Source organism: Mesoplodon densirostris, chromosome 1, assembly GCF_025265405.1.
Source record: "Mesoplodon densirostris isolate mMesDen1 chromosome 1, mMesDen1 primary haplotype, whole genome shotgun sequence".
NCBI lineage: Eukaryota > Metazoa > Chordata > Mammalia > Artiodactyla > Ziphiidae > Mesoplodon > Mesoplodon densirostris.
Window position 1 is genome coordinate 154,021,629 of NC_082661.1, and position 15,503 is coordinate 154,037,131.

At 43.6% G+C, this 15,503-nt stretch overlaps 2 protein-coding genes across 2 annotated transcripts; one reads left to right on the forward strand and one right to left on the reverse strand.

The window, feature by feature from the left end:
• Positions 1 to 1,995: 1,995 nt before the first annotated feature.
• On the reverse strand, positions 1,996 to 13,980 carry UCHL1 (ubiquitin C-terminal hydrolase L1). The gene is made up of 9 exons (XM_060091515.1): positions 13,916 to 13,980; positions 13,786 to 13,797; positions 13,237 to 13,365; positions 10,325 to 10,475; positions 8,269 to 8,354; positions 8,145 to 8,192; positions 7,235 to 7,301; positions 6,282 to 6,340; positions 1,996 to 2,376 (listed from the first exon to the last, which is right to left on the reverse strand). Exons 1-9 carry the CDS (start codon positions 13,946 to 13,948, stop codon positions 2,290 to 2,292), a joined length of 672 nt encoding a protein of 223 aa, XP_059947498.1. The 5' UTR covers positions 13,949 to 13,980; the 3' UTR covers positions 1,996 to 2,289.
• On the forward strand, positions 3,489 to 3,745 carry LOC132484659 (translation machinery-associated protein 7-like). Its single transcript, XM_060091501.1, has one exon. The coding sequence runs from the start codon at positions 3,489 to 3,491 to the stop codon at positions 3,681 to 3,683; it is 195 nt and encodes a 64-aa protein (XP_059947484.1). The 3' UTR covers positions 3,684 to 3,745.
• Positions 13,981 to 15,503: the final 1,523 nt, after the last annotated feature.

Sequence of the window (15,503 nt, forward strand, 5' to 3'; positions counted from 1 at the left end):
AAGTGTGTAAGTTCAGTATTCCAAAGACTCTTCTTCAAAGCTGAGGCCTGCAGAGGGCCTAGCTGAAGGATGCAGGTACAGGCTCACAAAACTGCCCAGCTCAGCAATCAATCCAAAGTACCTTCCAGAAAAGCAAATTCATCCACAGCTTCTATTGCATTACCCAAATCTCTCCTCTGAAAGGTTTTCCTCTTCCCTTGTTGAGCTCAACAGTAGGCATCTTTTGCTATGGTGTCCACAAACAGTTCCACGGCTCATGCCAAAATGAAGCTGGCTTCCTGTCCCACGAGCATCACGTCGGGGTCCGCCTTCACCAAGGCCTTCAGTCACACCAGAGGCAGCCTCGAGACGAGCCCCGGGCGCACTCGTCAGGGATTGGGGCTGTGGAGCTGCTGCATCCCCACCGGTGCCCTCCTCCTCCCAGGAAGCCCCGTTTCCAGGCACCATCCGGGCCCCCAATGACACTGATTTTTAAAAAACAAATTTCTGGGGCTTCCCTGGTGGCGCAGTGGTTGAGAGTCTGCCTGCCGATGCAGGGGACACGGGTTCGTGCCCCGGTCCGGGAAGATCCCATATGCCGTGGAGCGGCTGGGCCCGTGAGCCATGTCCGCTGAGCCTGCGTGTCCAGAGCCTGTACTCCGCGGCGAAAGAGGGCACGGCAGTGAGAGGCCCGCATACCGCAAAAAAAAAAAAAAAAAAAAAAAAAACTAATTTCTGGAAAGTAAACTATCACTAAAAAAAAAAAAAGCAAAACCCACGATTGGAGTATGTCAAAGGGACACAGGAGCCGAATGAAATAGCTCTCAATGGCCAAAGCTAGAACAATTTGAACAAAATGTACTGGATTATAACCCAGAGTATAAAATAGCCATGAGTTCATACTGATATAAATGAATAAATAGGGGATAAGAGACAAATCTCCCTTGCAGAAGATTTCCAAATAATTTATAGATACTCCACCTTCAAGAAGGTAGAGCTTAATTCAACCCCCTACTCCTATAGGGTCAGCTGTGCATAGACTTCTTTCCAGTATATAATAGAGGGCTGTAGGGTGGGGAAAGTAGCTTTAATTGGAGAAACCTGACAAACGCCAACCAGCCAGGTGATCAAGGTTAACATTAACCATAAGGAATGTTGACGCTATGTACCCTGATATGACGTGATGAGACCAGCACTTTACCTGTGGTTCTCCTCCCCCAAAACTCATAACACTAGTCTAATTATGAGAAAACATTAGGCAAATCCCAAGAGGGGCATCCTACAAAATACTTGATCAGTACTCCTTGAAACTGTCAAAATCATCAAAAGCAAAGCCTGAGAAACTGTCACAGCCAAGAACAGCCTAAAGAGTATTCTGGATGGGATCCTCCCAAAGAAAAAAGACATTAGGTAATAACCAAGGAAATCTGAATAAGGTATGGACTTTAGTCAACAGAATTGTCAATAATGGTTCATCAATTGTTACAAATGTATCATACTAATGTAAGATGTAATGGGGGAAACGAATGAAAGGTATATGGGAACTCTAGTATCTTCTCAATTTTTCTGTAAATCTAAAATCATTCTTATAGCATAAGGAATATGGTCACTAATACTGCGATAACTTTGTAAGGGGACAGATGGTTACTAGCCTTATGGTGATCATTTCATGATGTACTTAAATGTCAAATCACTCTGTTGTACATCTGAAACTAATGTAATATTTATTATCAACTATATTTCAATAAAAGTAATTGTTCCAAAAAATAAAGTATTTAATTTTTTTTAAGTCTACAGGTACACACAGTAACATAAATGTATAGAAAAAAGTGTAGAAACACACTAAACCGGTAATATTTGTATGGTAATTTTCTTACCTGTACTGTGTAAGTTCTTATATGGAAGATATATATGTAATTACTATGATAATTTGGGATATACTGGGGGAAGGAAAAATGAAAACCAGTTTAGGCTCATCTCTTATCAGCAGAAAAATTTTATTCCTTTTAAGGACAAACCACATCCAAGGCCTTAGCTTACAGACAGAAACCAAAGTAGCCATTAAAGCATTAGATACTGAGGTATAAGACATACAGTGAGGGGAATGCTTTGCCATCAGAGGGTGACACCAAACTTGCTCGATGGAGCTCTGCTAGTGTGTGGGCGAAGTTGCGGGTAAGTGCGTATCTGCGGAACCGAAGGAGAACAGCTGTGCTCTACAAGTACTGAAGCATTTAGACCACATAGGTAGGGATATACTTTCACGATGAAGGAAAGGGGGGAGAAAGCGAAGTGCCCCACCACGAGGCATTAGGCTGCCTTGCAGAGGGCCACGGCGGAGAAGCGGACCTCCCCTTGCTCACGCTCAGTGAATTCTCTGCAGACCTTGGCGGCGTCCTGAGAAGGAGGAATGTCACGAATTAAGGTCTAAACAGCAGAAGCTCAAAATGAAAGCTTCAAGGGGAAAGTATCAGTAAGGTCTATTACCTGACCCACTTTAAACCTCCCAATAAACTTGAAAACCAGGGCTTAAGAGGAAAAAAAATCAGGTGATGGGAAAGAAGGACCCACGTCACAAACCCAGCTTCAGAAGCTTTGATTCCTTTATTCTTTCTACCAAATGCTCTGGTGCTTCTGCCACCTTGTGCCTGTTTTTGACAAGAAAACTATACTCTTGGTGCTCTTTCCCTCAAATCCAGAGATAAAAAATTGCTTTCTCTTCCATAAGGAAAAAGTTCTAACTCAGAAATTCCCAGAGTAAAGACAGACTTATTTCAAGTAAACATTTTACAAAACAGGCTTGAAGTTTAAATACCTGGTATTCCAAGTACAGATAAGTGATGGACTCCTACATATTTAGGGAATGACATGTGTTACTAATTCTAAGCCCTAGATTACAAAGATTGGGAATAGAAAACTGACCCCAATGTTACTTGAGAAATTCTGGGGTTTAAATGCCTTGGGATCAGAATATCAATCACTGTTCAATTTGTAAAAAGTCCAGTGGAAAGAAAGCCCCACCAACGTTAAATACGAGACCTTCAAGAGGACAGTGGATATGCTATGACAGAGAACAGTCACGGAACATCAGCTCCCAAGGCCTAAAAAACACCAACCTGATAATGAGTTCTGGCCCTGAAAAAAGCATCAACCCCACCCCGGTTTTGTTTCTGCTTTGAAACCACTTAGAAAAACTGAAGAGGATCTAGAGTAATATCTACATTTTATTCTATCAGAATTTTTAATATATTGATATCCCAGACCTGCCTTCCCCAAAGCCACTTTCCTTTAGGACCCATGCTGTTGATTAATGTTAAGGATGTGCCTGTAACAACAGCCATCTCCTATATAGACGAGAGGCAGTGACCTAATTCACTCAAGTTTAGGATACTTGGGTTGTTTATGGATTTTCTCACCAATTTAACAAGTTAATTCGGGGTATAGTTTAGACAACCTAAAACATCTCTAGGCATCCGATGGCAGGGTCTGAGGAAGGGGCGGCAGGCGCCATGTCAGGCCGCAAAGGTGGCAAGAAGAAGCCCCTGAAGCGGCCCAAGAAGCAAGCCAAGGAGATGGACGAGGAAGATAAGGCATTCAAGCAGAAGCAGAAGGAGGAGCAAAAGAAACTTGAGGAGCTAAAAGCGAAGGCCACGGGGAAAGGCCCCCTGGCCACAGGTGCAATTAAGAAATCTGGCAAAAAGTAAGCTGTTCCTTGTGCCTGAGGCAATGATGATCCTTAGTTCCATTCCTGTTTAAACATCTGGATTAAACATCTGGATTCCCTGCCACAACATCTGTTGCCACCTATAGCTAGAATGAAGTGTTGTCTTGGAACCTATGGTACATTTAAGAATAGACTTTTGTAAAAAAAAAAAATCTCTAACCATATAGAACCAGCCTTACTTAGGATAAGAATTTCCACTAATTAAGATGCTATTTTCTAGTCAATTAATTTAAAATGAGATTCTGTGGGGTTTTTTTTTAAACAAAAAAAGTTTTACCTTCCCCACACCTCATAAATTCTACTCACGTAACAGTTTTAAGTATCCTATGCAGAGCACGTTTTATGGTACAGGCACACCTCATTTTATTGCACTTCACTTTATTGTGCTTTGCAGATACTCCATTTTTATTTTTTGGCAAATTGAAGGTTTGTGGCAATCCTGCACGGAGCAAGTCTATCGGCATCACTTTTCCAGCAGCACTGGCTCACTTCATGTCTCTGGGTCACATTTTGGTAATTCTCATAATGTTCCAAACTTTTCATTATTATTATATTTGTTATGGTGATCTGTGATCAGTGATCTTTGATGCTACTACTGCAAAAAGACTGACTCACTGAACACTCAGATGATGGTTAGCATTGTTTTAACAATATTTTAAATTAAGATATGTACATTGGTTTTTTATACATAATGCTATTGCACACTTAACAGACTACAGTATAGTGTAAACATAACTTTTATATGCAATAGGAAGCAAAAAAACTCAAAACTTCTCTTTATTGTGATATTTGTTTTACTGCAGTGGTCTGGAACTGAACCCACAATGTGAGGTGTGCCTGTATTAGGATAGTGTTTGATAGGAGTTGGTAGTACCTAGGAAGCTTTATTAGATGGACCAGAATCTTTCCTCCAGACAGGTCATAACCAGAAATTCTGCCCCTGTTCTTATTCTCTCCCATTAAGTGAATCCTGACTCTCATGCAAATCCCCATTCTGTTTCTCTAGGTCTAGTTCTCATTCCATATCACTATTCTCATTTACCCCTAGTATATCCAAGAATTAGCTCTGACTGATCTCAGGTGTATAGGACAGCAGGCTAGAGAAAGTGACTGTCCCTCCTAGGACTGCATAATTTAGTCCACTAGTACCTTGAGGTCATCAGGTCTGTGATGTTCCAAACATAGGTCTACTATAAAGGTAGTATTGTACAGTGGCTAAGAGCACAGACTCTAGAGACAGACTGTCTAGATTTGAACCATGATTCTGTAGTTTGCCATTGACCTTGGGCATCACTTACCTCTGCACCTCTGCTTCCTCATCTGTAAAATGTAAGTAATACTAACTACCTCAGAGCATCATTAAAAGGAGTCCATAGAGGTTAACTAACTTAGAACAGCATCTAGCATGGAGTCAGCAAACTGCAGTCTGTGGGCCAAATCCAACCTGCTACCTGTTTTTGTTAATAAAGTTTTAGTGGAACACAGCCATACACATTCACTTAGACACTACCTATGGGGCTGCTTTGGAACTGTCACAGCAGAAATGAATGCCTGCAACAGAGCCCATATGCTACACAAAACCTAAAATATTTCCTGGCTCTTCACAGAAAAAGTTTGCCAATCCCCGGTCTACACACAAGAAGCACGCAAAAAAGTTTAGCTGTTATTATGACAAATGAAGTAATTATACCTTAACATCATTTTTAATTTTATCACAAGCCATTTTCCTTTCTAACAGCAAACTGACTAAACTCTAGAGATTCATTTTTAGAGGGAAGAGGACTAGTCTACCAACTCGTGTTCAGAATTAAGAGATTTCTGCCGTCACTTTTACCAGGACGGTTACCCTGGATCGTAAAGTTCTGGTCAGGCATGTTTTGAATTTGCTTCCTTTGACTTGTTAACAGTGGACCGACCGTGTGGGAAGAAAACAATCACAGAGTTAACTGCCTAACCAGAATCCACAGTCAGAGAGGGACTACAAGACTGACCCAAATCCAGCAGTCAGAGAGGGACTAGGAAAGGCTTGGGTTGCTGTTCCATGAGTCTGAGTCACTGGCTATGATGTAATCTGACAAGAGGACAAGAGTCACCTTAATCCCACAAGGAAATAAACAATGGCTTTCAGGCTAAATCAAACTGTGGGCTAAAGAAAGCACGCGATACAGATTAGGCAGGGCTGCTCTAAAGGATGCTGTTTAAAATTATTTGCTATAAAATAAAGCAGACAGAATTACTGAGATGATCTTTAAGCCCTAAAGACTGCTCTTATTCCAGATTGATGCGGCCTGTACTGAAAAAGGTTTGCACTTTAGGGCATCCCTGGTAGCGCAGTGGTTGAGAGTCCACCTGCTGATGCCAAGGGACGCGGGTTCGTGTCCCGGTCCGGGAAGATCCCACATGCCGCGGAGCGGCTGGGCCCGTGAGCCATGGCCACTGAGCCTGCGCATATGGAGCCTGTGCTCTGCAACGGGAGAGGCCACAGTAGTGAGAGGCTGAAAAAAAAGGTTTGCACTTTAGAGTAGACAAACTGGCTAAAGAAATATGGGCCCTAGTGGAAATGGATTCCAAAGACTACCTGCAGCAGTGAGCCCTCTGAACTGGTGCCATGGTTCACCGGAAAAGGCATCCGTCCATCTGTAACGAAAAAGCCAGGCATGTCAATTTTCTCTGCACGTTTTCTGTCTACTGTGCTTGTCCAGCTTAAAGGCAGGTTTTAGATTCTTCCAAATACCACTGCCACTCCCACAAAGGTTAGGCTGGTTATGAAGCAATAGGCTGGAAATGAGGTTCAAGTGTTCCTAGATATCCACCCCAGGCAATTCTCATCTAAGCACCAAGACCACAAGACCACACAAGGCCAAACTAGCTACCCTACTAGGAGGGCTTGTGCCCATCTCTTGGGAAGGACCACAAAGCAAAAGTCAGAAGCAGTCTATGAGGTACAGGGAAGGTGGAGGGAAGAAAAAGGATCCTTGAGATTTCATTTGCCCCTCAATGACTGCTGAGCGGCCCCAAGTTTTCTTTGCCCTTGCTCGCCATAGGTAGTACCTTGGCTTGCGATGACACAGCTGCAAGTCCTTCTCCATTAATACAAAGGAGAGGACTCTTCTTAACACAGAGATGGGCATGTCTGAATTCTTTTTACACAAGCCAGGTTGTGTTTAGGCGTTTACCTCCTTCCAAAAGTATTCCTTGCCTGGAAAGGATGGCGGTGGAGACCTTATACTGGTGATGCTAATAGTGGAAGGTGGAAAGAGAAAATCTGAACGTGTATACTTTGAACTGTCTGATCAGTTCTCTTTACTGGTTTGTGACTAAAGCCATTCATCCCGCAGGCCAGGTTCCTGAGGGAGGTGCTCTGGGCATGATAAAGGGTTAAGTGCCCCCTTGAGAATACCTCAGTGTTCTGGCTTCATAAATGGATATACTAAGTGCTGCCATAAAGTCACACACCAGTACTGTAAGAGGAATTATGTCTGAGAGAACGCACGCATCTATATTAGATTCCAAAACTGGAGTGAAACGTACCAAGTTCATAGAGGTGGCCATCCACGTTGTTAAACAGAATAAAATGAAAGTTCACTTTGTCATCTACCTGCAGAAAGTCAATATATTTTTTCAAAAATGAGTACTTTTTATTGTATTATAAACTGCATTTAAAAATTAAGATACAAATGACATAACATCATGTAAGTTTAAGGTCTACAACCTGTTGATTTGATACACATTTTGCAATGTGATTATTTTATAAGCAGAACTTAATTTGTTAAAAATAAATTCTCTAAGTAGAATATGCTTGAACCAACCTGCCTACGTATTATTTTAAATGATTATAGCTAATATTTATTTCTTATATACTAGGTACTATTCTAAGACCATTAAAGTAGATATACTGTAACTCTCAGAACTCTAAGACTTGCTTTTTACTGAGGAGGAAATTAAGGCTTAGGGAGGGTAAGTACTTCACCCAAGGTCACGACTAGAATGTGACAGAGTCAACTGCAGTTATACAGACACTATCACTGACTTAAATCTCATCAACAGTTGACTTGAAGGCTGTGTTCAGATTAATGGTACATTTAAGTCATCTAGAAACTTTTAGTCCTTGTTGGTCCAGCTTGCTCGCCAACAGACTGTGAGAAGAGTATGTGAAATGTTCAGTTATTAAGAGGGGCGCTACTCACTCTATTAGACCCATTTGGATCTATATAAAACACTACCAGCCTGAATTTACTCAAGACTGTGTCAACTGCCAATTAGATATTTTGAAGAGCCATTTCTATGAACAGGTCTGGTCAAGGCATTATTCTGGTAGAATTTTCTGGCATTCATCAGCCTTGGGTGGAAACATGTGCTGTGTTCCAGTAAGAGGTTCTTGCACATATTTCTGGGGAAACATGGGTGACACCTGGACAGCTTGGCTCTAACTTGTATTTACCCGACATTGGCCTTCCTGTGCCACAGCATCATGGGCTGCCTGGATGGCCTGCAGAAAACAGAATAGTTAGCATGAAAACCTCCAGAGTTACTGAAAATCGATGCTCTAGAAGTTCTCTTCCTACCTCATTCTTTTCAAAGCATTTTGCTCTGTCTTCAGGGGACAACTTCTCTGTTTCAGAAAGAAACTGTTTCAGAACTGACCCATCCTCTTTAAAAAAAAAAAGAAGCATATGTTAGTACCGATATAATGCAAATGGCTGCACATTTATTGCTGACTTAAGCCACTGCATAGTCTGTCACGTGTGGCAACCTGACTTTTTACCATGGCCTCTGAGGATGTGGAGGAGCGGTGCCTCTTCCCCAGCCTCTTTTTCCAACCACTACCCTCTCACTGCATTCAAGCCAGAGAACTCTCAGTTCCTCCAGCATGCCAAGCTCTTCCTCACATCCTCCCTGTCCCCCGACCCCTCCCCACCTTCCATCTCACCCTCACGTCTCAGATCTCCTACCACCTGTTACAGCACTGATCCAGTGGTAACATGTATTTGTGAGACTTTCAATGCCATAAAGGCAGGAACTGTCTTGTCTATTGCTCTTATCTACAGCACTTAGCAATGCACAATTAATGTTTATTGCATACATGATGTAACAATAACATTCTAATCTATCAATATCAACAGTTCTCAAACCAAGACTTTTATTTCAGGGTAGAAAATGCAATCTTAGTAATATGGTTATCCAGAGAGACATCAACCTACAGATCTTAAATAGAAATACAAAGACCCTAACAGTCTGGTCTAGAGACAGCTAACTAGCTGATGGTTGGCATAAGCATTTTGCCATTGCTCAGTGTGGATGAGTCTAGGATGCAAGAGCAACTTGTATTTCAAAAGACCTCAATTTGAACTTTCAGCTCTAAACTTAAACAAATTTGTTAAATGGGGACCATTTAAAATTTGGAAATTATAGGAATCCTCTCAACTTTATGAGGGCTGTGACTCAGATTAAGCCAATGGTACCGTCATGACCATGTTTATGGAAGAGTTACAGTATCTGTGACCTCAGGAACACAGTATTCTAAAAGAAATTATACTAACTACAGAAAAAATAAAAAGGATCAAACTATGACTTTTTAATGACTCACTCAAGTCAATATTTGAAAAAGCAACTTCTAGAATATCTGGACCTTTGTGGCCAGACAAGCCTTTTTTTTTTTTTTTAAATTTCAGAAGTATACCAGGAGTAGAATCTTGGCCACAATTCCCTTGTTTAAATTAAAAAAAAAAAAAAAAAAAAGTATTTGACCTGCTACAAGCAACAGCATGGACTGTTAGTTGAACTTATTCAATTCTCAGCCACCCCCATCCACTGTCTAAATCAGGAGTTGGCAGACTACTGCCACCTAATAAAGTTTTATTGGAACACAGCCACATCCACTGCTCTACATCTTGCCTATGGCTGCTCTTGCACTACAAGGGCAGAGATTATATGGCCCTCAAGGCCTAAAAGATTTACTCTCTGGCCTTTTAAGAAAGTTTGCTGACCCCTGGCCAAAATCATACACAATGCCGTGTATTTTAACATATTTCAATGCTGTTACTTGCGCTGCTGACAACTTAAGGGCTGAGACTCATCTCTTCTCTATCCTCCATGGCATCCACTGGAGACGAGCTAAAATTCCTGACCAAGCTTTGTTCACAGATGGATCTCTCAAGGTGCCAGCCTGCGGCTAATGCCTCCCTGCAGGACCTCGTGCTGTGTCCTGCTGCTTTAGGCTGTTTTGGTTCTCCTGTTGCTTATGAGACATAGCACCATTAAAGAAAGGTCCTGAAGGTTGGCGTTTTATGCCTTAACAGCATCTCTAATTCTTTAGAATTGTCAAGACTAGCAGGAGGATCTGCACATGAAGAACCCAGGTGGAGAGGCAAGTACAAAACGGCACTGTCACCCGCCCCGCCTCTCCAGGCGGAGGAGACCACACTATGTTTCTTGGATGCACTTCCCTTCCTCAAAAGGGAGGAACAATGAGAATTCACCCACTGATTCTATTTGCATAAGCAGATTTTCAAAAAATTTAAGGCAATGGCTTTGCCAAACAGAGGCTTGCGGGTGTTGGAAGGAAGCGTTACAGTTAATTAAAGGTCAACCAGAGGATGACTGGCCTCAAAACCCACTCACCGAACTCCAGTTTGTCCTGATTATTGGCCACTGCATGAATGAGTCCGATGGTTCCACAGGAGTTGCCAATGGTCTGCTTCATGAAGTACACCTTAGGACTTACTTCTTGTCCCTTCAGCTCTTCAATCTGTTTTTTCCTGAAGTTCTCATGCTTTGAGTGCAAAAAAACATTTTTACATCTCAAAATGAAAATGCAAAGAACAGACAGCAGCACAGTAAGTTCTAGCACCTAAATGGAAACAGAAGTGGGATATGTGACCAGGAGCCTTTGTTCTAGGTGCTGGCTGGCGCCCAGAGAATGGCCCGTCTGCCAGCCACGCCCACGTCAGCCCGTGGGGTTCTGAGAGGTTCTGACACCCCACCCTGATGCTGCAGTGCAGTAGCGGCCTTGGATATTGCCCACGCCTTTGTCTAGACACCACTGCAACCTTTTAGCTTGAAATGGATGGCGTGCTGAAGTCAGAAAAACAGACAAGTTCGTTATTTTCTTCCTTTAACACTAACGACTTTCACACAGGCATTCCAATCAAGCGCTGGTCAGTTGAATGCCCAAGAACACCAGCTAGTTTATACCTCACTATTCTTTGAAGTTCTACTTCTATTCTGCCCAAATACATGTCTCTTCAAAAACAAAACAATACAAAACTTAACTAAAGAAAGGAGCAATTTAAAGAAATTAACTATTCCCTCATCCTTTTTTAGGAAGGAAAGACAACTGGTCTGGGGTGCTGGACTGTGATTTCACAAAACTTTCTCATCCTACAAGAGGAAGATGTAAGTCTTGTTTTCCTTGACAACTATGCAATTTGAGGAGACTAGTGTCCTCAAAGCATTATCTCTTTGTACAGTAATATAGAGGGCTTGTCTGGCCCTTTCACTAACAAGTTCTAAAGACCTTAAAGGTATGACTGCTCAGTTAAAAGCAGAGTGCTGATGCTATAGAAACTAATGTCTTACTACTGGTATAAACCGTATGGAACTCGAGAAGTAGATATATTTCTAATTCTAGCAGCCTTGCATTACTGTACACAGAACTGAAGTAAGCCTTGTGTGTGGTACCATCAGAGGAATAAGCTCTCTTGTCCCACAAGATCAACTTAAACTCCAACTAGTAGAAGTTCTAGCATCATGTATCTACCTACTGGATCCTTGAATTGAGCTACTCATTGACTGTTAAGGATTTTCACTTTTCTAAAAAGGTTTAATTTTTTTGTAATGGGATAGCATCATCCTTTAGGGTTTTTTGAGCTCTTGCATGCAGACATTTCTGTAAATATCCCTTAAAATGTGTTAAAAGTAGTCCATTTAGGATTTCATAATATTCGTAGATAAAATTAGATGCTTTCTAAATTAATATTAGCTTGTTTGGAAGTCAACCTATAAACCTCGACTTTTCTTGTAATTTGCTTCAGTATTTAGCCCAATAGGTGTTTTGTGCCACATAATAGGCATTCAGTAAAATCTGACAGAACTGGAGCGAAAAGACAAAGTATCGAGCTCTTTCAAACATAAAACATTCTACCCAGAATGTTCTACTAACCAAGATCTGCTTGATCCAGCAAAATGAGAGCAGTGGGCTTTTGCAAGACAAACACGCTGCACCACTGCCTCCCAAAGGCCTTGCCTTTGAGTGCTGCTGCTCTAAAACCTCCGAGTCATCATGGTTCCTCTAATAAGAAACCTCTGGGAGAGGCTCAAATGAGAGAGAAGATTGCATTTGATTTGATCAATGGGGAAGCTAATTTGACTTGCAATTATTTGTGAACTCCATTTTCACCTAAGTAAAGGCTTTGGCAATAACAAACGTGTCAGTGGGACTATCCTAATAGCTTTAATAAGTGTTTTTAACCCACAATACTTAGCCCATTTACTAGGCGGAACACCTGGAACTTCCCATAGGGCTTAGTTTATGCTGAGGATGCTTCTAGAGCACCCGGCATTAGGATGGTGCTTCAGTTTAGCTCACTCTGTTTGGACCAATGCCATATACGCTAATGCCCCAAGTTTCACTAAAGCAAAATTCAACCACTCCTCAATCAGGGGTCGAGTGGCAGCAATACGATAGACAAAACCATGCTAATTAGTGGGATTCCACACATCCAAGGCAACAATTACCCCAGCTACCTTTTTATATCTGATGCTCAGTCTTTGAGGTACATATATACTTGCAGGTGGAAGACCATCTAAAGGGAAATGAAAAAGCATTTCCAAGACTGGTCTAATGCCCACCTATTCACTTAACTACAAGGCCAGAGAGGAAAGAGGCTGAGAGGTAGAAGGGAGATTCTCACACAGGAACCACACACAAATGATTAAGCTTTAGAAAAACACATTGGAGAAACTAAAATCCAAGTGTGTACGTTGTAGGGAGTGAAGGGTTGGGAAGAAACCCCTGAACCCACTGAAGACCCAGGCAGCAGAGGTGGAAAATTAAAGAACCTATTGTTTTCTTGTGGTTTAGGCAAGCCCATCCCCCTCCATTTTACAGCAAGGTGGGAGTCTGAGAACCAAACAATAAAACGACACGTCACAGCCGTTAAAGGGGAACAACCAGCCAGCCATTCCTTGGCTCAAACTGCCAAAAGGCCTAGGCTCAAACTGCACTCATGAGTAGGGTGAACTGTCTTCCTGGATAACTGGGATGATGGAACTGAGATACTGCTTCTCCTCCAAATTCAAGCAATACTGGATGGATGAACGACCAGGCAATAAACTCTGTTACAACAGCAGCCCAGTGAGTAGGTACCATGAAAGTGCGAGTTCCTCCCTCCACCCGCCACAAGGAAGGGGCAGTGTGCCAGCTCTGGGCGCCCAGGCCAGGACGGTAGGAGAGCCTGCACCGTCCTCGATGCTTCACTCTGGTCTAGGGGCAGCGCGCGGAGCGCCTGCGCACCCCGGGCCCCACGCCCTACCTGGGCCGTGAGAGGAAAGAGCAGCAGCAGCGCGCAGGCAGGCGCCGGCACCGAGCCCAGAGACTCCTCTTCCAGTCCCAGCACGTCCTCGAAGCGCCACTGGCCGGCGACCCCCAGCCGGGCCAGCACCTGCGGGGGAAAAAACATGGCGGCCAGGCGCGGAGACAGGCAAGTGGCGGGCACCTACCGGGAGGCGGGGGAGGCGGGGCGGGCTCTGCATCCTCGCACCTCTCCCCGGGCCTGGGAGGAGCCCGGCCCCGCCCCCCACCCGAGCCGAGCGCAATGACACAGCACAAAGCGCGGCCCACACGTGGCTCCCGCGACGCCCGGGGCTAGCAGCCTCCTCCATCCCACCTCTGACCGGTTTCGCAGTCACCGCAGCCCCCGAGGCAGGGGCAGAGGGAGGGCACCCCGGCCGCGCCCCAGCCCCGCCGCCTCCGGAGCGCGCAGGGCGCCGCTCGGTCCCCGAGAAACAGCCGGAGCCGGTGGGCGCCTCCGCCTCGGTGCTCCCGGGGGAGGGAGACAGAGGCAGCCCGAGACGTCACTCACTTTGTTCAGCATCTGAAAGGCAAATGCAAAGAAAAAAAATGCAAAGATAAAAGCAGTCATTGATACCGCTACCTGGTGAGGGCTGACCTCGGCCCTGCGCTCCCCGAGTAACAGTGCACCTGATGCTCACCTCCGGGTTAATCTCCATCGGCTTCAGCTGCATCTTCGCGAACAACAGCAGGATGCACGGCCCAGAGAAGAGGAAAAACAGAGAGCGGAGCCGCCCAGGCTGCAGCTATAAAGCACCGGCCTGACGCACTGTGGGTGCCTGCGCAGGGGGAGCAGAGGCAAAACCAAGCGAGGAGAAACGGTCAGTCGCAGCCAAATGGGCACGAACCCCCCCCTTGCGCAGCGCGGAGTGGTACGGCCAAGCCCCCAAACCTTGCAGTCTCACTTGCTGGTGAGATAATCTGGTGGTTGTGGAGATGGGTTTTGTTGGTGGGTGTTCCTTGACCGTGTGGAGCAGTCCTTTTTGATGGAGTCTGATTTTTTGAGAAGTCTCTGGAAACCCACACTTTCGACCATCCCAGTTACCTGAAAGCTTAGAGTCTCTGAAGCACTGAGAAAAAGCCCAAATTCAACAGGTATATATTTAACATGAATATAAATCTAGGAGCAGTTTGCATTTGACCTTAGATAATTCATCCTCCATGTTAAAGCAAACCAGCACCGAGGTTCGTTTTTAATTGACCGCCTAGAATAAAACATAGTCTGTAATATAGCACATATTGCATTAGTGATGCTGATGTAATGTGACTCCCAGGGAAGAATTGGTTGGTCTTGGGGAAGCGGTAGAGACCTGGGGGATGTGGCTGTAATACGACACACAGAGAAGGTAGGCTGTCGGAGACTTTAGGAAACATATCCAGGGAAAAAGACAGGTATAATTTCAGGATGAGAGGCTGTAAAAGGAAACGCATTTTTTTCAGGGAATGGGAGGCTTTGAAAAATAAAACGTTAAGTTCACAATAGAATACTCCCAGTGAAGAAGAAAGGTAATGGCAACTTTAAAAACCACTGTTCTCTAATGATCTCAGGTGGGGTTTGGGTTTTTTTTCTACCAGCATATTCAAAAGATGGAAACAAATAGCATATGCCTAAGAATGAATAAAAAGTGGAACAAACTCTGTAAGAATAGTGCAGGAAAACAAAACCTCAGAATGAAGTGGGGCTTGCTGAATCCTAAGAAAAGAAGAAGGTTGGGTATTTTTTCACTTATGCTCAGAACAAGATAATGATGATGGTGAAAAAATAGACCTACTGTTTAGGGGATCCAAGGTTAAAAGATGACAGAGAGAAGGGAAGGGATCTGCTGTTTTTGAGTTATCATCTCTACTGTGGATCAGATTTTTTGCATGTCATCTCACAACCCTTAGAGAAGCCAATGAAGAAACTCTTCGTAGTGCAGTTTTACAGCTCAGAATCCATGGCTTAGAGAGGTTAATTTGCTTTAAGGTCACAACTGAAAAGTAAAACTGAGAAGCAAACCCTCGTAAATTGGGCTCAAGGAGCCCATTCTCTATCCAAAATTCCACTACATTCCACTTCTATTTTCTTCCCATTTTTACTATCAGAAAAATGACCTTCACATGGAACATGAGAGAGGAAAAGACATTAGTAAGAAGAACTTAATGGATGAATTTTGTGGTATGTAAATTATGCCTCACTAAAGTTGTTTCTTTAAAAATAGAAGACTTGGGCTTCCCTGGCGGCGCAGT

Excerpts from the sequence above, each read along its gene's own strand:
- LOC132484659 (XM_060091501.1), top strand. The coding sequence starts at position 3,489 with ATGTCAGGCCGCAAAGGTGGCAAGAAGAAGCCCCTGAAGCGGCCCAAG.
- UCHL1 (XM_060091515.1), bottom strand. The coding sequence starts at position 13,948 with ATGCAGCTGAAGCCGATGGAGATTAACCCGGAG. Across the intron at positions 10,476-13,236 it reads TCTTTCCTCTCACGGCCCAG|CATGAGAACTTCAGGAAAAA; the intron begins GTAGGGCGTGGG and ends TTGCACTCAAAG. Across the intron at positions 8,193-8,268 it reads AATGCTTTGAAAAGAATGAG|GCCATCCAGGCAGCCCATGA; the intron begins GTAGGAAGAGAA and ends TGTTTTCTGCAG.